This window comes from Vidua chalybeata, chromosome 2, assembly GCF_026979565.1.
Source record: "Vidua chalybeata isolate OUT-0048 chromosome 2, bVidCha1 merged haplotype, whole genome shotgun sequence".
Taxonomy (NCBI): Eukaryota; Metazoa; Chordata; class Aves; order Passeriformes; family Viduidae; genus Vidua; species Vidua chalybeata.
The window spans coordinates 821,255-842,971 of NC_071531.1; the positions used below are offsets into that span (position 1 = coordinate 821,255).

Below are 21,717 nucleotides of genomic sequence, written 5' to 3' on the forward strand. Positions count from 1 at the left end.
TCCTTATTCTTATTCATTTCCTTATTTCCTTATTCTTATTTCCTTATTCTTATTCATTTCCTTATTTCCTTATTATTATTTCCTTATTCTTATTCATTTCCTTATTTCCTTATTCTTAATAATCTCCTTATTTCCTTATTCTTATTTCCTTATTCTTATTTCCTTATTCTTATTGAGGTCAGTCTTCTTATTTCTTAAATTTTTATTTTCTTATATTATAATTAATTATTTTCTTAATTTCTCAATTAAGAAATTGAAAAATTCTTGAATTTTCAGGATTGGAAGTCAAAACCCTCCAGATCAAAACAAGGTCCCTTTTACAGGGTAAAACTTTAAAATTCAGTGGTGCAGCTCCTCCTATTGCCTTCTACCCCAGCACAGAAATGAAGGACTGGAAAAGCAAACAAAATACCTCGTGGACTTCCTAATGGGGCCTGAGATGAGCTTGACATAGGATTTGGGGAACCAGCCCTTCTGGCCCTGCACCTCCCCAAACCACCACATGTCCTGCTGCTCCAGCACGGTGATCACGTCGTTCTTGTTGAAGTTCAGGTGGTTGTCTTTCTTTGCTCTCCAGGGATACAGAGCCTGGGCCTGCAGCCCCTCCACTTTTTCACCCTGCAGAAAGAAAAACTGGAGTCAGCCATGCTCCACCTTCAGCAAGAAAGGTGCTTAAGGAATTATATCTCAGGCTGCTTAGACAGCAACAAATACAGACTCTCTCTCAACTAAAGCATCAGTTAAACTCCCAAAGTAATTCCAGAAATGTTTACAGTCCTCCCGCATTTCTGTCTGTTAACACATCATGAATGCAATGCAAGATTAAATGAATTACTTTTATTTAAGATACACATGTAATAAACCCTTGTGAAGCTGCTTTGGCAGGACTTCTGGTCCATTTTATGGAAAATGATGCTTTGCTGCACTTGATTCATTGCACATTCTGATTTCTTTTTGCTCTGAGGTAGATGTTTAGCACTTCCCAGAACACATGAGCTCCCAAGAACAGTATCTTGTTCCACTGAGGAAAAGGAAATGCCTGAAGAGAGGGACAGAATTCAGCTGGGAAGCTTTGCCATTGCTATTCCACTTAACCCACCTGGGAGTGAAGGTTGTCAGGGGAGTGAAGAAAGCCCCAAGGAAGTGATCCGACCCTGCACCACCAAAATCTAAAAAAGCCATCCCAGACCAACAAACCAGAAACTGCTTTGTGTTAAATCCTGCCCCAGATATTGGCAATGGATCAAAGATCCAGCGAATGGCCTGGGTTGGGAGGGACCTCAAATCCCACCCAGTGCCACCCTGCCATGGCAGGGACACCTCCCACTGTGCCAGGCTGCTCCAGCCCCAGTGTCCAACCTGGCCTTGGGCACTGCCAGGGATCCAGGGGCAGCCCCAGCTGCTCTGGCAATTCCATCCCAGCCCCTGCCCACCCTGCCAGGGAACAATTCCCAATTCCCAATCTCCCATCCAGCCCTGCCCTCTGGCACTGGGAGCCATTCCCTGGCTCCTGTCCCTCCAGGCCTTGTCCCCAGTCCCTCTGCAGCTCTCCTGGAGCCCCTTCAGGCCCTGCCAGGGGCTCTGAGCTCTCCCTGGAGCCTTCTCTTGTCCAGGTGAACAATGCCAGCTGTGCCAGCCTTTCCTCCCAGCAGAGCTGCTCCAGCCCTCTGCTCATCCTGGAGCCTCCTCTGGGCTCTCTGCAGCTCCTCCCAGGGCTGGGGCAGCTCTGCAGGCGAGACCCTCCCTGCCACCCCTCCTGGAGGTGCTCACTATGTCACGTCAGGTGAGCGTTTTACTGCACAGGCAAGGTTCACACTTTGCTCTCCAAGCCTTTGTGCTGGCTCAGAGCAGGTGGGTGAGGCCAGGAGCTCACCTGGCCCAGCACAGGGGACGGGGACGAGCCGGTGACAGTGGCGGGGGTGAAGGCCGAGCGCTGCCGGAGCTGCCCCGCGCTGGGCACGGTCAGCGAGGGCTGAGCTGCCCAGGCATCCCAGTTATCACTCTCTGCCTTCTCACTGGTGTTTGCTGGCCAGCTGGAAAGAAACAGAAAAGAACAATGTGATTCTTACTGTTTTTAACAGTAAGAACAAAAAAAAATATACACGCAGAACAAATATTTCAACATTCCACATTCATTTCTTTTCCATGAGTATCCAGCACCTCAATTCCAGGTGCAGCAGTGCAACTGAACACTGGTTAACCACTTCAACAACTTCACCTTCAAAGGCAACCCCCAAAATGAGCTCCTTGTCCTTGCCACTGAAGGACAGGGTTTTATCTCAGTCCTTAGCTGTGTCCCTACAAACAGAAGTTCAAGCAGTGCAAGCTGCATTACACACAGTGGAAAGAGAAATAAAAACAATCCATCATTCCTTCCAAAATTGGTTTGAAACCTTCCCCCCCTGCACATCACTGACCTCTCACATCCCTTTTCTTTAGACACAGAATCATGGAATGGTTTGGGTTTGGACCTTGAAATCCCACCCAGAGCCACCCCTGCCATGGCAGGGACACCTCCCACTGTGCCAGGCTGCTCCAGCCCCAGTGTCCAACCTGGCCTTGGGCACTGCCAGGGATGCAGGGGCAGCCCCAGCTGCTCTGGGCACCCTGTGCCAGGGCCTCCCATTGAGGTATCAGTTTATAAATCTGGATTTCGTGGTCAAAAGAGAAGGAATTGCAGTTGATAAGTGCCCAGTGTATTAAGACACCCAGGGATGGGCACGTGTTCCAATTCCATCAGGTTTGCTAATGCTGTGACCAGGAATTAAAGCACCTTTTCATGTCATCTCTGCCATGAGCACATGATACATAACAATAAGCAAGTTGGAAGCTTTCAATAAGGCTTGGTGGAAACTAATGTAGGAGAAAGGCATTTAGGAGGTGGCAGTACCTGAAGGGGCTCCAGGAGAGCTGCAGAGGGATTGCTCATCAGGAAGAGAAGTGGCAGGGCAAGGGGGAATGGGTTCCCACTGAAAGAGGAAATTTCAGTGGCAGATGAGGATGGAATTGTTCCCTGGCAGGGTGGGCAGGGGCTGGGATGGAATTGCCAGAGCAGCTGGGGCTGCCCCTGGATCCCTGGCAGTGCCCAAGGCCAGGTTGGACACTGGGGCTGGAGCAGCCTGGCACAGTGGGAGGTGTCCCTGCCATGGCAGGGGTGGGATATGGGATGAGCTTTGAGGTCCCTCCCAGCCCAAACCAGTCTTGGATTCTGTGATTCCAAGGAAGTGAACACCTTGGGATTGCCCCCATGCCCACATCCTCACATGGGGTTGTCTCCTGCTCATGCTGTGCCCAGGCAGGTGTGATGGGAGCAGCCCCAAGTCCCACAGGGCTGCAACTTGAACTGATTCCTACAGAAAGGAATCTTCCACTCCCCAGAAGGTGTTTTTAGTTTGCACTCTGGCTCTGTGCTCAGTGCCAGTTCCAAAGGACCCCACACAGAGGGGCTGAGCAGCACCCAAACCTACGTGGAGCTGAAGTCTGCCCAGTTGTTGGCTGCTGCAGGAGCCTCTGGAGGGGCAGGAGCTCCCAGGGGGGTGGAGGTTTCCTGCACAGACACTTTGGGAGCAGCAGAGGGCTCGGCCACGGGCTTGGCAGAGGCTGGAACTTCACTGTCCGGAATCTTCTCTGCGTAGTTTGCAGGGAACCATCCCGTTTTCCCCTTCAGTTCTCCACCAAGCCACCCTGGCTCTCCAGTCTGGCTTTCATCCACCTGCAGACACAGGAAGTCAGAGAGTTAACAAACAGATCCTGCAAATGGGAATTTTACTGAAAACAACCCAGATCTCCTCTGCAGTAATGAACTTCTTGCAATGCAAGAGGGCTTGACAATTATTTTTTCATTTTCTTTCCATACTGAAATCACTGACCCATGGAATGGTTTGGGTCAGGTCAAACCTGTCCTGCTCCACCCCTGCCATGGCAGGGACAGCTCCCACTGTGCCAGGCTGCTCCAGCCCCAGTGTCCAACCTGGCCTTGGGCACTGCCAGGGATCCAGGGGCAGCCCCAGCTGCTCTGGGCACCCTGTGCCAGGGGCTCCCACCCTCACAGGGAAGGATTTTTTTTCCCAATATCCCACCTAAATCTGTAATTTTTCACTTTGAGGCCATTCCCTGGCTCCTGTCCCTGCATCCCCTGGAAATTGTCTCTCTCCAGCTTTCCTGGGGCTCCTCCAGGCCCTGCAAGGCCACCCTGAGCTCAGCCCAAAGCTTCTCCTGTGCAGGTGAACAATGCCAGCTGTGCCAGCCTTTCCTCCCAGCAGAGCTGCTCCAGCCCTCTGCTCATCCTGGAGCCTCCTCTGGGCTCTCTGCAGCAGCTCCAGCTCCTCCCTGGGCTGGGACAGGGCTGGGGCAGCTCTGCAGGTGGGCTCTCACCTGTGGGGGCACAATCCCAATCCCGATCCCGATCCCAATCCCAATCCCAATCCCAATCCCTTTCCTGACCCCAGCTGGGGCTCAGCCCAGGGCAGGGAGGGATTCCCGGGCTCCTCAGAGGAGCTGCTGCCAGTTTCCTTTGCCTCGGACCATTTGGTGACTCGTGCCCAGAGGAATTTGCATCCACCCTCCCCCTCCCGGTGCAAACCCATCCCTCATTCCTGCGGGTTTTGGGTCCCCTCCTGTCTCTCAGCCCCTGGCAATCCCAGAAATGAAAGCACTCCGTGCCTGACCGGTTCCCTGTGCTTTTCCTGCAGTGCAGAGCAAAATTTCCACTGCAGCAGAGATGGGAAAGCAGCAGGGTGGGAGAGGGAAGGGCACAGCTGAGGGGGGGTCTGGGACAAAGGGATTAAAGCACCGAGGGGCTGAAAAATCCACACAGGGATCTGTGACCCCAGCTGGACTCACTGCAGTCACCACACAGAGGAAACAAAGAGCACTGCAAAGGCAAATCTGGGTTCTGGAGGTGCTCTAAAAAGTGCATCTTTGAGGTGAGCCACAGGCTTACAGAAACCACTGGGATTCTTCAGGCATAAGGAAAAAGAAAACCAAACAACCACAAGGTTTTAGACCCATGCAATTAATGGCTCTTCAGGAGAGGATTTGAAGCTGCAATAATTCAAAAACTGCCTGTGAGGATACAGATCTCTGTTTATTCAACCCAATTAAGTTCTCTATGCACACTCATGAAAAGGCACTTTGAAGGATAATTTAAACTTCATAATTCATTTCAGCTCTGGTTTCTTCCTCATCTAAAATACAAGCAACATCTGGTTTTGCATTACCATACTGAAATTTTAAATCAATTCCTTTGAATCTTTTTAAAGCTAGTTTGTTTCAATTTCCTTTAATTTTTACACCACCATCCACAAGTCCCAACAACAATCCCAGATTATTTTTTCCAAAATACAACCAGACTTCAAATGCACACCTGAATAGTGAATTACAGTGTGTGGGAGGTTGTTTTTATTTATTCAGCTGTACTTTAGAGCCACAGCTGACAACTCCTCAGTTCTGTGGATCACAGAGAAGATTGACTCCAACTCCAGCAATCAATAACTAAGAAAACTGATGAGAAACTGTCATTAGAATTCATTGTAGATTTTTTCAGGAAGAATATCTGTTCCCACACAAAAGCTTGGTTGAGCTATAGCCAGGATTAAAGTCAATCTCAGCTTACAGTGGAAGAAATTTAAAGTACATTGAAAGGATAAGAGAATGAAAAAGTGGGAGAATTAAAAAGCCAGAGTAATTGTGGAATCCATGGCACCAGACCCAGGGGTGCCACAGGCTCTTCCCAGCAGCAGGGCAGAGCAGAGCCCTCCCCAGACTGGCAAAGCCTTTTCCTTCCTGGATAAATCCTCCTCCTCCCTGGTTCCCTCAGCCAGGGCTCAGGGTTGGTGTTTACACTCTTGGAAAGAACATTCCCAGGCTCTGCTAAAGGCCCAGCTCCAGTGACAGAGTGAGCTCTGCAACCCCATTCCAGGCAGGATCCCAGGCAGGATCCCTGCCCAGGATCCAGGAATTCCAGCCCAGGATCAATCCCAAACCAAGAATCCCAGCCCAGGATCAGATCCCAGCCCAGGATCCAGGAATTCCAGCCCAGGATCCAGGAATTCCAGCCCAGGATGAGATCCCAACCCAGGAATTCCAGCTCAGGATCAGATCCCTGCCCAGGATCCCAGCCCAGGATCAGATCCCAGCCCAGGATCAGATCCCTGCCCAGGATCCAGGAATTCCAGCCCAGGATCAGATCCCAGGCCAGGATCCCAACCCAGGAATTCCAGCCCAGGATGAGATCCCAAGCCAGGAATTCCAGCCCAGGATCAGATCCCAATCCAGGATGAGATCCCAAGCCAGGAATTCCAGCCCAGGGCTCTGGTGGCACCTCCTGCCCGCTGCCTGCCAGGACCACTGCCCCAAACTGGGTCAGGATTTGAGTTCCAGTGTGGGAAAGCTCCATTGGTGTGAGGAGAGTTCTCCAAGGAGCAGGGGTTTGGTGGCACAGGAAGCTCCCAGCTGGAGCTCAGCTCCACTGCAGCTGCACTGATGCCACCAGGCAGCCTCACCTTAACACTGAGCTTGCAAATTGCTCTTTTCCAAGGAAAGGCACCACTGGCACCTTTGGAAGCACAGGACAAACACGGGGAGGAGGCAAAGGCAGCATCAAAAGCAAACCCTGCTGCAGGGTGTCTGAAGCACTTTTGGTAACGAGCTGGGCTGGGTTAATTTGACTCCTGGTGGGCTCAAACCCAAGGAAGTGCAGGAGAACAGCTTGGGAGTCAGTGGAGCCCCCGAGGAGCTCCCTGGCAGCACTTACCCACTCCCTTTTCACCTCCAGGGGAAGCAGGGATGCAAAGCAAGGCATGGTTACAGCACAGCTCAGCACTGACCACAGCAGCTGCCCAGAGCAGCCCTTTAACCCTTCCTGCAGGGCAGCAGAGCCCCCAGGAACCTGCTGGGATTATGGTCAAAATCACTTAAAAAAAGGCAACAGAGAGGAGCTACCCTGCTGGGGCTGAGGGGGTTACAATTGAGTCCATAAACAACAGATAATAAGACTCAGATTGCCTCAAAGTCTCTATTTAAAATACATGTAGTGCTCCTTAGAATCACATATTTTGGGGGGAAATGTTATTTCCTTGCAAATCTCTCTTTTAAAATTATTTCAGTGCTCTTTAGCATTGTGTATTTTGGGGAAAATGTTATTTCCCTGCAAATCCCTATTCAAAAATGATTTCAGCGCTCCTCAGAATCACACATTTGAGGGAAAATGTTATTTTCCCTGCAAGAACAGGGATAAATATGTGAAGAACTGGCTAGAACCACATGTTTTGAGGAAAAATGTTATTTTCTCTGCAAATCTCGTTTTAAAAATGTGTGAAATGCTTCTTAAAATCACAGCTTTTGGGAAAATTGATATTTTTGCAGCAGGTCTGCCTGGCAGTGATCACTCTTGCCCACAGAATGACCTGTAAATCCAGGCCACCCTCTATTTCCCAGGAAAACAAGGCATCCCAGCATTTCCCAGCAGCCTCCAGGGTCTCCTCTCCAACACCATTTCCTGCAGCTTTACAACCTGTTGTATCCTCACTCGGAGTCCTCAGCAGTGACACTGAGCCAGGATTCACGTTGGATTTTCCAGAAGCCCATTCCAAGGCCACAAACACCCAATAAGTAAAAAGCCAAACCAACCCCAAAAGGTTCCATTTCCCAGAACAGTTTTTTTTTAAAAAAAAAGAGTAATTACAATTTAGAGGATGCTACAAAGTGTATTTTTACAAAATCCACCATTACTAAACTGAACTAAAATGTAAAAGCTCTTAAAATCAATTTTGTTGGGTAGAACACTGTTGAGAATACACTTTCCCCAGTGACCAATATTAAAGTATTCCCCCAGGAATTTTCATTCTGTATGTTAAGAACATACTAATGATTAATTAGTATTAATATCCACTTAATCCCTGCAGCCATTAACCAGGGGATTAAAACTTACAGAGACAAAAGCAAACCTTGCTTCAGAGTTTGACACAACCCACTGACCACATCCCTGAAAAACTGGAAATTATTCTCTTCCAACACACCTGCAACCAGATGTTTTGGGATTTGAAGTTTCCTTTCTTGCCATATAAAATTGAACCCAGCCATGGCAGAAGCTGAAGGCTTTTCCCAGGGAATATCCCAAGCCCTGCTTACCATGACAATGTCTCCAGGCTGGATGGTGATCTCGTCGTGGCTTCTGGATTCAAAAGGATACAGAGCTCTATAATACACTATTTTTACATCCTCCTGAGCAGAAATGGTTAGAGGAGCTTTCTCTGAGCAAAGGAAAAAAACACACAGATACAGAGAGAAGAAATCAAACCACCTGATTTTTAAACACTTGGAAAATGGGGTGGAAATGGAGATGAGAGTCACCAAACCTGGCAGGGTTTGCAGAACAACTTTATCCCCTTTTTACACAAGGGAGATATAAAAATTGATTGTTTAAATACAGCTTTCTTATTATTTTCTCCTCTAAACAACAGGGAAAATCACAGAACCTCAGAATGGCCTGGGCTGGAGGGACCCTAAATCCCACCCAGAGCCACCCCTGCCATGGCAGGGACACCTCCCACTGTGCCAGGCTGCTCCAGCCCCAGTGTCCAACCTGGCCTTGGGCACTGCCAGGGATCCAGGGGCAGCCCCAGCTGCTCTGGATTTAGTTATAAAAGTGATGCAATCCTTTGGACAAATATTTAAACCAGTTTTACATTCCCAAGCAGTTCTCGTGTGGATCCAAGCCACTTAGGAGGGAAGCAGGATTCCCAATAGAGGCAAAAATCAGGATACAATGCACGGAAAAAGCTCTCAGCTGAAAGTGAATGTGTGGAGAGCAAAAAAGGGAGATTAAATCTTAGATTTTGGGTCATTGGTCCAGTGAACAAAGGAAGGCAGGAGAGGACAAGGGTGACTAAACAACATATTGTTCTTACTCTGAAAAATTCCAAGGCATGTATCCCAGACCAAAATAAGGAGGACAGGAATAGTTTTGACATCTTGCATCCAGCTCCTTGCAGCTGAGATCCCCCTTCCCTTGCCCCACAGTCTCAGAGCTGTCCTTGCCCCTCTGCTGAACACCAGCCTTTGGGGAAGAGCAGTGATGCCTAACAGAACCATTTTTGGAGCCTGGAGCTCAATCCATGCCTTAGTTACTTTAACAAGACTCCCAATCCAGCCCTGACCACCACCTTGTTCTATGTTAAATGGGAAAAGAGAAGAGAACTGAGCTGCCCCAGAGCACTCCCTGCTGCTGGACCTTACCTGCGTTGGACCACGGAGCCTGGCCGGGCTTGTTGGGCTCCTGGTGGGGCTGGAAGAGTTTACTCAGCTTCTCCTGCATTTCCTGTTTCCCCTTATCCTCACTTTCCTTCTTCTTGGGCAGTTCTTCCCTTTTTTGCTTCTCATCTTCCTGGATTTTTTTTTGCCACTGTGGTTCTTCCTCCGGCTGTCCCCGCTCCAGCCGCGGCTTGTCCCGGTCCTGGATCCGCCTGGGGGACAATGGGGACAACAGGGCCACTCAAACCAAAGCCACCAAAAGCTTTTGGGTCATCTCCAGTACCAAGTGTCCTCTCTAGGGCTTTTCCATGCCCTAACTTTATTTTGGTGAGTTATCAATCGCTCCCCAGCATCTCCTTACACTGGGAATGATTCCCAGAAATCACAAACGCAGGGAATGGCTTGGGTTGGAAGGGACTTTAAAGATCCAACCCAAGGTAAGACTCCAAACAGGCAAATCAGAAAGAGAAAAGCAGGAATCAGAACATGTGGCCATCCTTTTCCTCGTGCTGAGGGCCAAGGAGGAGAAGTATTTGCAAGTCTTACACAGCACTCCAGAGAATTATTGGGAATATTTCCCATTCCCAATCACCAGAGTTAACAAGTCCTTCCCCTCCACCAGAGGACAAGACACCAAGAAAAGAATAAATATTCTCTGCTGGAAACAATTTGCCCCAGTAAAGGCAGCTCTGAAGATCTGAAGGATGCCCAGTGTGCTCCAGTCTGTTCCATGGCCTATTCCACTCCTGGAATTCTTTCAGGATTAGAGACAAATGCCTGGGAAGCAGCTGCTCCTCACACACTCAGTGTGCTGCAAAAAACAGACCTTGTCCAAGGACAACGTCAATTCCTGACCAAAAACAGTGTCAGGAAAAAAACTAATTCATGGAATCCCAGGATCCCTGGGGCTGGAAAAGCCCTCCCAGCCCAGGGAGTCCCAGCTGTGCCCCATGCCCACCTTGTCCCCAGCCCAGAGCTCTGAGCAGCCTTTCCATGGGGAAATTCCTGCTGCTGGCCAACCAATCCACTTCCCAAGCACTAGAGGGTGGCACTAGAGGACACAAACCTCACCTGCATCCCTGGAAGTTTTGGGCAGACAGGAATGTTTTCCAGGAGATGCCAGGGGAGTTGTTACATTTAGGGCTCCACTAAAGCAGTTTGTTACCTCTGAGCTTCTTTTTGCTTTTCCAGCTCCACTGTCTTCCTTTCCTGTTCCTTCTGTTTCAACCTCTCAGCTTCCAAGCTCTTCTGCTTCTGGAGCTGCTGTTTGTTATGGATTTCTCTCAGCTCCTGGATTAAAAAAAAAGGCAAACAGATATAAAAATCCACTCTGTGAATCAGAACTGATGGCCCCAAATAGTTCCCTGTGAGGGGACAACACCTGGCAGTGGTTGGGGATCTCTCAAAGTCACAGTCCTGCCAAATGCAAATATTTCAGGTTCATTCCCAGGGTCTATACACCACCTACTGTTTTCCTATTTTCATCCATTAAAGGGTTAGGAAACCAGAAAACCTTTAAATGGGACTCTGAAAAATGGACAAGGCTTAATCTGAACAGTCACTTCTGTTTTGTTTGTTGGTTTATGGAATCCATTTATTGAATTCCATACACAAATCTCCCCTCTGAGCTCTCACAACAGCAACTCTTAATCAGTTTCATTTGCCAATTAATGCTGATTTACTAAAGAACCTTCAGGGCTGGTTTCTACACAGGAGACTGAAATCCTTAAGGAATGTCTTTGGGATGAGTCATGGCACAGAGACTATTCATACATAAGTCAGTTTTTCTTCAATTGCCTGAAAAAATTAGAATATAAATAATAATAATAAAACCATAATGTTTTCCTCAAGATTTGTTCTCTGCATTAACATCTATTAACACAAATCCAACTTTTATCTGGAATTTCTTTGCATGACCTGGAATTTTGCATCTGAACTCCTCAGCATTACAGTAGAAAAAGGAAGAATTTACCTATGACCACTGGGGATTTTCACTGAAAATAGTTCACTTCAAAAATTGGTATCTTATCATGAAAATATGGTACAGGTAAAACTGAAACAGTTCATCCTGGAAGTATTTGGATAGTTTTTCAGAAATTCAAAATCTATAAACCACAGGAAGTTTTCATTCCTCATGCACCGACCCAAATGAGAAAACTGCATTAAAAAAAAAAATAAATTAAGTGATTCAAACCCATTGGATACAGGGGTGAAAATTTCATAAGGGAAGCTGATCCTTGTGGCCCAGGTCTCAGTTTTATTTCATAAATGCTCCTCAGTTTTAAATTCAATGAAAACTGAGCTCAGCATCATTAAAGAGAGAATCAGTTCCCAGGGAAGCTGGAATTAAAGAGACATTTTAAGAATCATTTAAGTTTTCCACAGACATTTTAACACACTATTCCCCCCAGCCAAGCTGGTGTGCTGGGTCAGTGTTGTGTGAAAGGCTTTTTCTGTGACAGAACTGTGTGTTAAGAAAATCAAACCTAGTTTATAGTGCTGGCACTGGATGGAGCACTTTTGGAGATGAAAAAAATCCCATATCCATCCCTTTTGGGTCAGCCAGGAGGAAACAAAGATGTGCTGGCCATCTCATGCAAGGTTGTTTTACCAAGTGGGAGGAAGAGGCAGCATCTCCCACAGCTCTACTGGAAACCAGCTGAACAAAATTCTGCTAACACCTCAACAGCCAAGACATTTCCAGCTGGATGCTCAGCACAGCCCTACGCTCCTCCTGCACAGACACAGCTCCCAGCTGGACATTCCCCCTCCTCTGCTGCAATTCCAAAGACACCCCAAGGCTTTGCTCATTCCTGGGCAAGGAATGCCTTACCTTAAAAGCAGAGAAATTGTTACCTTGGCATTTAAATCCAAACAGGCCAACAAGCAGGATTTGAGGTGTTAACACAGCCACATTCATGTTATTGAATAGGAATGACAGCATTTCAATATTCACTACACACAGCCAAGTCATCTGCTACAAACACCTTCATGGCAGAAGTGGAGTTGTTTTGGCCCTGATTGTGCCTTTTGGACAGAAAGACAACAGGACTTGGGGTGTTCAGGGATTACAACCCAAGGTTTCCATCACATCTTCTCCCCCTGAGACAAGCAGAGCATTTGATGCCAGGGGAAAGGGCCCTGCAGTTCTGTGCTCCCTGAAGCTTTTCCAGAGCAACCCTTTCCTGCCCCATTCCCCAGCTCCCAAAGCCTCTGCTTTGGCCTTGGCAGACAATTCCTCCCTTCAGCCCATCCTGGGGATTGTTGGGCAAAGGAAGGGAGCTGCCACCCCTCTCCTGCCTGGAATCACAGATTACAGTGATGTGTAGGGATTCTTCCCATCCAAGTGTTTGCTTTTTAAAAATTCTGAAAATCGTGACCAAAACAGGCAATTTATTTAAACCCTTGAAGTCCCAGATAAGCAAAAGACAAAAATAACTCACTAGGGCTGTGCCCAAGTTGCAATTCAAGGCACACTCCTCAGGCAGGCATAAGTATTAGATAAAAATCCAATGCTAAACTCTTCTCTCTGGTTTTGGGTTGATGCTGGCACCCCTTGGCAAACCCTGACTCAGTGAAACACTGCACACTCATTGCTTAGGGAAAGTGAAGCACATAACTGGAGGAGGCTCCTCACTCAGAGAGAGCTGGGTCCTGCCTGAGCAGGCCATGGACACCTTTGGGAAGGAGTGTAAGTGCTGGATGCAGCCCAGGAGGAGAGCCAGGCACTGCAGCATTGCCTCTTCCATTGCCACTGACTGGAAGAAAGAAATGCTGAGATGTGAAGAGGGTTGGGAGCAGGACTGCCCTGCTGACACTGACAGCCACGGGACACACGGACAGCACTGGCACAGCTCAGCCCACTGGGGTCACTGGGAAAGAATTCTCAGCAAGACTATTTCACAAACATGAACTCAGTCCTTGCGTGCTTTTGGGCAGGAACAGCAGCAAGAAATTCTGGATTCTTGCATGTTATAAGAAATGGGCATTAGGTCCTTGGAGCTGGGAGGGTCAGTTTAGATCCAGGGACACTGGGAATTGGGAATTCTGTATCCTGAGGGTGGGCAGGCCCTGGCACAGGTGCCCAGAGCAGCTGGGGCTGCCCCTGGATCCCTGGCAGTGCCCAAGGCCAGGCTGGACCCTGGGGCTGGGAGCAGCCTGGCACAGTGGGAGCTGTCCCTGCCATGGCAGGGGTGGCTCTGGGTGGGATTTGAGGTCCCTCCAACCCAGACCATTCCATGATCCTAAAATAAACAAGTGACCAGATCCATTTCATTGATACCTGCATCAATATTAATTATTACATCTCTAGGCTGAGACTTTAAAAGTTTCCTTCAACTGTAAGACACAAAAAAGTGGCCAAACTTTCAACCTTGTAACAAAGTCAGTCACTTTATAGCCAAACACAGCCCAATCCACCAGATGGTTATCTTGTATCAAAAAAATGCCCCAAACCTTATTTGAAATGAGCCAAGTAAGCACCAGCCATCTCCTGAAACCAAGTGGTTCTACCTCAAGATATCCAATACCACAATTCAAATGACCTGATCTGAAATATTAATAACATTTTCCAAGCCTGAAAGATGTTGGTGGAAATGCACCAAACTGTAGGAATATTTCCCACTCCAAAGGACTCATCAGAAGGAATTGAAATCAGTTGCTTTGGAGAGATGACAAAAAGATCCAGCAGAAAAAAAAAAATCTCATTTATCTCCCCAATCACTCCTATAATATTAAGACACACAGCAAAGATGATGTACTTTAACACTTGTATTCACTTACTACAGAACACAAAAACACGGAGACAAATCCAGAGTATCCTGTAAACTGCTGTGGTTTGGAAAAGTTGCCTGGTAAACTAAATTACCTTGATTAAATCCAGAGTTTGTAGTTTATCTGTTTGATAAAAATGTATTTTAAAAAGGAAGATTTCCATCCTTCCCATCTTGACCTATTATCCCTTAATTTACAAGAAACCTTTGTCATATTTAGAGCTCAGATGTGGTGGAATTGTTGAGACACAATTTGAAAAATTTCCCATTTCATTGCAAGCATTATCCAGCTGCCTGGAAAATGGATAATCACACAGGAGGCAGCACAGGACACAGCCAGGAACTGAGAACTCAACAAGTTCTTCTGCTATTTAGGGAAATTATTAATTTAGCATTATTTACCAGCCAATTTTTACCTATTGTCAATGTCAGTCACTTTTCCAGTGGTGGCTCCTAAAATTTGTTGCAGATTTTTGATTTTTTTTAGGTAATTGTATGTGAGAATTGTGGGAGCTCATAATGACCTGGTTTGGAGTGATGTGATCACTGATATATCATGTGATAGGAGAGAGGTGTGTTCCCCGTGGGTGGAGAACCCCCACTTCACACAAATCCCAGTAAATCCAGGATTCCAGGAAAGCCTTCACCAGCCTTGGGCACAAAATTCCAGGGTGCTGGCACTGCCCAGGCTCCCCAGGGAATGGGCACGGCCCCGAGGCTGCCAGAGCTCCAGGAGCCTTTGGACAGCGCTGCCAGGGGTGCCCAGGCTGGGGTTGCTGGGGGTCTGGGCAGGGCAGGGCTGGCACTGGGGGTCCCTGTGGGTCCCTTCAGCTCAGGATTTGTTTCTCCAGCATGCTGCACTCTAATCATGCAGGGAAATCTCCCATGATACTGTGAAAATCCAAGGGAAGTAAGTGACACATTCTTTAGAAGTCCCAAGGCACAGGACTTTGCCGATGGGATTTAAATTTGGGAGACAATCACAGCCTCACTCAAGCCACACCTGTGACACTGAACTCCTCAGGCTGGAGCACAGGAACAAGCCAGGAGACTGGGAATGCAGCATGCACAGAAATGACTGATCAGCTGGGTCCCTTCAGCTCAGGACATTCCATGGTTCCATGAAGAACAACAGCCATGGAATCACTGCTGCACTCAGCAGCTTCTGAGCGGTTTCTTCACCCCTTCCATGCTGAGCCCACAAAAATCCATGTGCCTTTTTAGGGTTTTAAATCCAGTTATAAAATCCTCCAGGCCCCCCAAAATATGCCTTGCACATCTTGAGAAACTATAAAAGGGAGAAGTCTGAATTCAGCTCCCACTGTCAGTTCCATAGTACAGCTGGGGCTGTACGGGTCCAGGGCAGGGAAGGGAGCTGGGAAGGGGCTGGAGAATCCCTGAGGGAGCTGGGAAGGGGCTGGAGAATTCCTGAGGGAGCTGGGAAGGGGCTGAGCCTGGAGCAAAGGAGGCTCAGCGGGGACCTTGTGGCTTTGCACAGCTCCTGCCAGGAGGGGACAGCCAGGACAGGGCTCAGAAAAAGGGACAGGAGGAGAGGGAACGGCCTGAGGCTGGGCCAGGGCAGGCTCAGCTTGGCCAGCAGCAGGAATTTCCCCATGGAAAGGCTGCTCAGGCCTTGGCAGGGGCTGCCCAGGGAGCTTTGCAGTGCCCATCCCTGCAGGTGTCCCCTGGAGGTGTCTGGCTGTGGCCCTTGGGGCAGGGTTTGGGGTGATGTTGGGGTGGCACTGGGTGATCCTGAAGGTCCCTTCCCACCCTGACAATTCTGGGATTCTGTGACTGCCCCTCCTCATCTCAGCCCTCCCAAGAAAGCCCTGGAAGCTCAGCAAGGCAGAAATGCCCACAGACAGCTCCTCCTGATCTGCTCCTCCTGGCAGGTGAGCCCCAAAATCTCCTCAGGCCAGAGGAGACCTTCTGCTCTTCCCAAAGAAGTGCCTCCACAACTCCTTATCAATTGATGGAAACCAATTTTCCTGTTAAACTGCAAAATCATTTACCTTTAGTCAAGGCATTCCTGGCACATGTTGATAAATCTGTGCTTAATGGGCAACTTCCATTTATAATTATCATCAGCTTGTTATCTGGGAGGTGCAATCCTTCAATATTTAAAAGACTGAGTTTTGGGTGATTGGTTTGTTGGTTTGGGTTTTTTTTTTTGCTGCTGTCACAATGCCAAGACTGTTCACACCTTTCCCATTTATGTTTAGGTAATTTATGATCAAACAAAATACAGGCACTAATTTTAGAATTAATCCTTTGGTTCAATTTATCACTTTTAAAGGACTCCATTAAAAAAAATAATACCCAAGAAGCACAACATGCTAAGATTATCCAAAACCCACATATGAAGAAAAACTGAGCAAGGTTTAAACCTCAAGGATCAATTAAGCAAGGGCTAGACCATTCTATTTTCTTTTAAATATAAATTGTGCCCATTTTGTTTGTTCTGTGTGTGACTCTGCAGAGATTCTCCCCTTCCATCCTCCCTGTCTCAGACTGGGAGAGTCATCTTCAAATGATGAAAATGACTTCAGCTCCCCCTTAAAAGAGAGGCTCACTTTTAATTTTTCCTGTAATTATTAATAACTCCAATTGAAACAAGCTATTTGTTGCTTAAATTCAACCCCACCTTCCATCTTAAATTGGTTGATTTAATCCCAGTTGATCAACTTTCATAACAACTCCATTCATGTCTCTGTCACAGTTATTTTCCTGCTGAATACTTGTAGCACAATTTGTGACATTGTGAAATTGAGCATTTTTGGTCAGCTTTCAGGAGAACCCACCAGTGGAATTAGCAGATAAAGTACTTGAACACTGGAATATTTTATGAAAAAATGAATGCTATTAAAAGTTTGTAACTATAGACTGATTTCCAACTTCTCTCTACAGAACCCTGACATTGCCAATGCAGAAACACACAAAAAAAAACCCAAAAAACCACAGTTTTAACAAAGTCTTTTTAACAAAGACTGAGTAGTAAAACATGAAACCACAAACCACAGGCAGCTACACTCAGAGACAAGCAGGAGCACACAGACAGCAGATAACAGTTCTGGCTGGCAGCAGAAAATCAAGTCTCTTTTATTCAAGATTTCAATTTGAACTCCTGATTCCAGCAGATTTGCTGGCCTTGTCTTGCCCTTCCTGGATGCAAAAGCACAGAAATTGGTAATTTCATTTTTGCAATCATGGATTTGGAATCAGGGCTCAAATCTCCTCCTGAAGAGACTCTGCAGATTAAATTGATTCAAACCCTGAGTTTGAAAGCTGAGCAGCATTTTTCTTAAATAAAATAAAAATTAAATAAAATCCTCAACAGACAGATTGAGAATGCTCCCCAAACTGACATTCTTAATCATTTCAGTTCATTTTTTTCCCCCCACAATCAGGTTAGAAAATAATTAACTGAACATTCAGGAAGGCTTAACGAGTCCTGGGTTACCTTCAGCTGATTATTGAAAATATCAATTTCCTGCAGTTTAGATCTGGTTTCTTTCTCCACCTCGTCCAGCTGGTCCCGGAGCTGCTGCCGTGCCAGTTCCTTGGCTTCCAAGGCTCTTTTGATGGTGAGAAGGGAATCCCCTGGTTTGGAACACATTTTCAAGTCAGTATTTTCTTCTGTTTAGGTCACAGAAAGCAACATTCATCTGCATCTTGCAACATGCAAAGAGCAATTCCAGGGGACACTACAATGAGGGAACGTGTCCTGCCCCAGCTCAGGCATGCCCCAAAATCTACTCACTGTGCAAACTGTTCTGCTGCACTTGCTTGAGCTGATCATTCAGCAGCTGCTTCTCTGGAATCAGCCTGCCCAGCATCTGCTGGGACTCCTGGAGCACAGACATGGGCAGGGAAAACAAGAACAGAACCAGGCACCGAGGTGAGTGAGGGACAACTGCAGCCACCAGACCTCTCATTTCCATTTCTGCTTTACTGGTTCCCTCACTGAATGATGTGTTGTTGCTTGTTTCCCTCCTCTGTGTCACTGATCTGATCCCAGCACTGTCTAGGATATCCCCAGAGATCCCAGGCAGCCCAGAAGAGTGGATGCATGGAATTGATTTGATTCTCATTGAGTATTGAGCTTAGCTTGGAATTACCCAAAACTGAGGGCAGAGAGACAAGGCTAAATTTGAGGAAATGTTCAAACAAGAACTTACAAAATGTTTAATTCTGGTTTTAATACATGAAACACAGAATCCCAGGATCCCTGGGGCTGGAAAAGCCCTCCCAGCCCAGGCAGTGCCAGCTGTGCCCCGTGCCCACCTTGTCCCCAGCCCAGAGCTCTGAGTGCCACCTCCAGGGGACACCTGCAGGGATGGGCACTGCAAAGCTCCCTGGGCAGCCCCTGCCAAGGCCTGAGCAGCCTTTCCATGGGGAAATTCCTGCTGCTGGCCAAGCTGAGCCTGCCCTGGCCCAGCCTGGGGCCGTTCCCTCTCCTCCTGTCCCTGTTCCCTGGCAGCAGAGCCCGACCCCCCGGCTGTCCCCTCCACTAATAGTTAATTAATAATATTAATAACAGTGTTAATGATTAGCAACTTGGGTCAGGAATAGAAAGACAAATATTTACAGGAAGACAATATAAAGATTTTCCTTTTAAAGGAATATGTTCTGGCCAAAAGCCATGAAACACAAGCCCTGTGGGATGAGAGCCCCTGAGTCCCCGACCTCTCCACGCTGAGCTCTTGGCAGAGGATTCTGATCCCTCTCAAACTCAGCACGTGCCTGGAAGGTTGTGAACTGCTGTGTTCCAGGGCTCCCTGCAGAAGGTGCTCTCCCTTTGCAGGATGCTATCAATGCATTTCCTGCAGAACCCTGGCCCTCCCCAGAACATGAAGTGCCACCTCACACACTCTTCTGAAGCCTGGACCTCCCAGCTCAAGCTGTCAAAACCTCTTCAGCAGCACGAGGTGAAACAGCACCTGAGTATCAACATCCCATCTTTCCTACAAACCCTGGAACTTCTCTGAGCAGTTCTCTGGAACTGCAGGCTTTTGAGGAATCAAGCAGCTGACAGCTTCAATTTGTCATGGACGATTGCAAAGGACAGCACTCAATGCTAAGAATAAACATCCTGTGATCCCTGAACACCAGAGTGAGCCCCAGGGGTGTTGTGAACCCCCCTGGATCCCTGGAGGTGTCCCAGGCCAGGCAGGATGGGGCTTGGAGCAGTCTGGGACAGTGGAAGGTGTCCCTGCCATGGCAGGGGTGGCACTGGATGAGCTCTAAAGTCCATCCCAACACAAGTCATTCTGTGACCCCACAATTCCACAGAAAGTTTTAAATTTGGTTAAAGCCAGGACTGACTGCACTGCCCTGGCTTTGGGCTGTCCCACTTTCCTCTTGCCAGACCCTGAAGGGCTCTGCAGTGCCCAGCTCATCTCTGAGCATTATGCAACAACTGCAGCCTCCTGTGAGCTCCTGATGTTCCAGAAAATACCCTGAGACAGCACACAGCACAGTCAAGGACTTTAGGAATTCACAAGTAGCAAAATTCAGATAAACTACAGATTAGATTATGAGGAGCTGCATGTGTCCCTCACAGCTGCAGGGCCTCACACAGCAACAGAGCTCTCCCAGTCCCTCAGGGAGATCCCAAAAGCTGGATACTCCAATCCTCCCCTGCCTGTGACAGCCTCACCTCCAGCGCTGGGGACAGTTCTGGCTGTCTCAGTAAAAGACCAGAAGCTGTTGGAAAGTGTCCAGAGGAGGGACACGAGGATGGGGAAGGTCTGGAGGGGCCCCCCGAGGTCCCTGGCTCAGCTCAGCCTGGAGCAGCCTGAGGTCAGAGCTCCCCGGGGCTGCAGCTCCTCCCGAGGGGCAGCGCAGGGACAGCTCCGATCTCTGCTCTGGGACAGGGACAGCAGCCAGGGAGCGCCTGGGGCTGGGCCAGGGCACCTCAGGCTGGAGAGCAGGGAAAGGCTCTTCTTCCCCAGAGCCTGCTGGCACTGCCCAGGCTCCCCAGGGAATGGGCACGGCCCCGAGGCTGCCAGAGCTCCAGGAGCCTTTGGACAGCGCTGCCAGGGGTGCCCAGGCTGGGGCTGGTGGGGGTCCGGCACTGGGGGGTCCCTGGGGGTCACTTCAGCTCAGGTTATTCCCTGTCTGCCATCCTGGGACCATTGTCTGTCTGGAACAAATGGGAATCAGCAATATACACAAGATACAGCCTTGCTCTGGTGGGAGGTTCCCTGCCCATGGCAGGGGTGGATGAGCTTTAAGGTCCCTTCCCAGCCCAACCCCTCTGTGTTCCTGTGGCTCTGAGAATGCTGCAGATCAACCAAGCAGCAGAACGTTCATCAACACCAAACAGCCATTCTCCTTCCCCAAGTACAAAAAGCACCACAGGGCAGCATCTGAGGGTGGAATGTGATCACAACATCAGCTGCTTTGTTTGTAAAGGCCAGAACACTTCCAGACATCCCGGATTACTCAATGCACCAAATAGTTTGGGGAGCGTGCAAGGACAGAGAATGCCAAGGCATCCTGAAGGTCAAGTCCTGTTTCCTGAAAGCCCAGAGAACCATGGAATAAGCATCTAGCCAAGAACACCCACCACATGGATTCCACATCCCTGCCTCATACTGAGGAAACAGATGAAAGAAATTAAGGGCATCACAAACTCTGGAAACTCGTGCAACAAGAAATGGCCAAGAGTTGAGAAATGTCCCACGTGGAAGGGAAATCAAAACCCAGCTCCTGCCCCTTGGACAAGGGAAAATTCTCTTCAAATCACCAAGGAGGTAAATAATCCCTGCAGTACTGAGCAAGCCCCAGACAGCACAAAGGTGTTTCCAAAGGTGTCTGGAGAGCAGGATCCTTCTGAGCAGCACTCGAGCAGAGAGCCAGAGAACTGGCACACATCTTCATCACCAGCATTAACTGGGACACCACTCCTTCCACAAGTTTAATGAAACTGCATCTTGGAAGTAATTAAAAGGCTGAAGAGTAATTACTCCTCTGAATTAATTCATCTTCCCATAGCAAGTGTCAGTATTAAACTCAACTACTTCCAGTGAAGATACATCACCCTACAAAGACAATGACAATACTGACTTTTTAACCTATTTGAGAGTTTAGAGGATGAAAATCTCCTTTTCTAAAACTCATTTATGTCTTTGTCTCTCCTCTACAGATGAGATAGGAAAGTTTACAGTATATTTGAAAAAATATTTTTTTTTCAGGAAAAAGCTTTAAGGTTCTCCCCAGACAAAATGTGGCCTTTTCTCCTAAGTAGTGACATTTTCTGGCATCACAATTGGGATAAAAACACCTCAAGTGACAATGAGAGAAATATCAGTGGTGGAGACCAATGAGAGCAGGCATCACCACAGAGCCACAGCTATTGCTGCCAAGCCATCTCAAAGCCCAAAACCCAACAGAACAACTGCCAGGGAAAGCAGCAGTGAAGCTGGGATGGAATTATTTTATTCTCATTTTTTATCATTAAAATTATTTCTAAAGTATTATTATAATATTTGAATTGAAACACATTTAAATTTATTTAAATTTTTATAAAAAGCAGAGACCCTCAAAAAAACAGTTTCATAATCTGAAGGTTGTGAGTTTGATCCTCACATGAGGCACCACTAAATGTTGGTTTGTGGTTTTATTGTTTGTTTGTGTTACAGCTGGGATTGAAAGTGTTTGAAATGGTATTTTCTGTTTGGACTTGGAT

The 21,717-nt window shown here is 47.8% G+C and overlaps 1 protein-coding gene across 6 annotated transcripts in view; it reads right to left on the reverse strand.

Moving 5' to 3' along the window:
* ITSN1 (intersectin 1) overlaps window positions 1-21,717 on the reverse strand; it is a 107,787-nt gene that overhangs the window by 35,472 nt on the left and 50,598 nt on the right. For all 6 annotated transcript variants that reach the window (XM_053936360.1, XM_053936363.1, XM_053936359.1 and 3 more), the window contains 8 exons: window positions 17,785-17,872; window positions 17,485-17,624; window positions 10,418-10,542; window positions 9,238-9,464; window positions 8,131-8,252; window positions 3,468-3,712; window positions 1,874-2,033; window positions 413-618 (listed from right to left, as the gene is read on the reverse strand). In XM_053936360.1, the coding sequence (XP_053792335.1) occupies window positions 413-618; window positions 1,874-2,033; window positions 3,468-3,712; window positions 8,131-8,252; window positions 9,238-9,464; window positions 10,418-10,542; window positions 17,485-17,624; window positions 17,785-17,872 (1,313 nt within the window). The remainder of the gene's footprint in view (window positions 1-412; window positions 619-1,873; window positions 2,034-3,467; window positions 3,713-8,130; window positions 8,253-9,237; window positions 9,465-10,417; window positions 10,543-17,484; window positions 17,625-17,784; window positions 17,873-21,717) is intronic.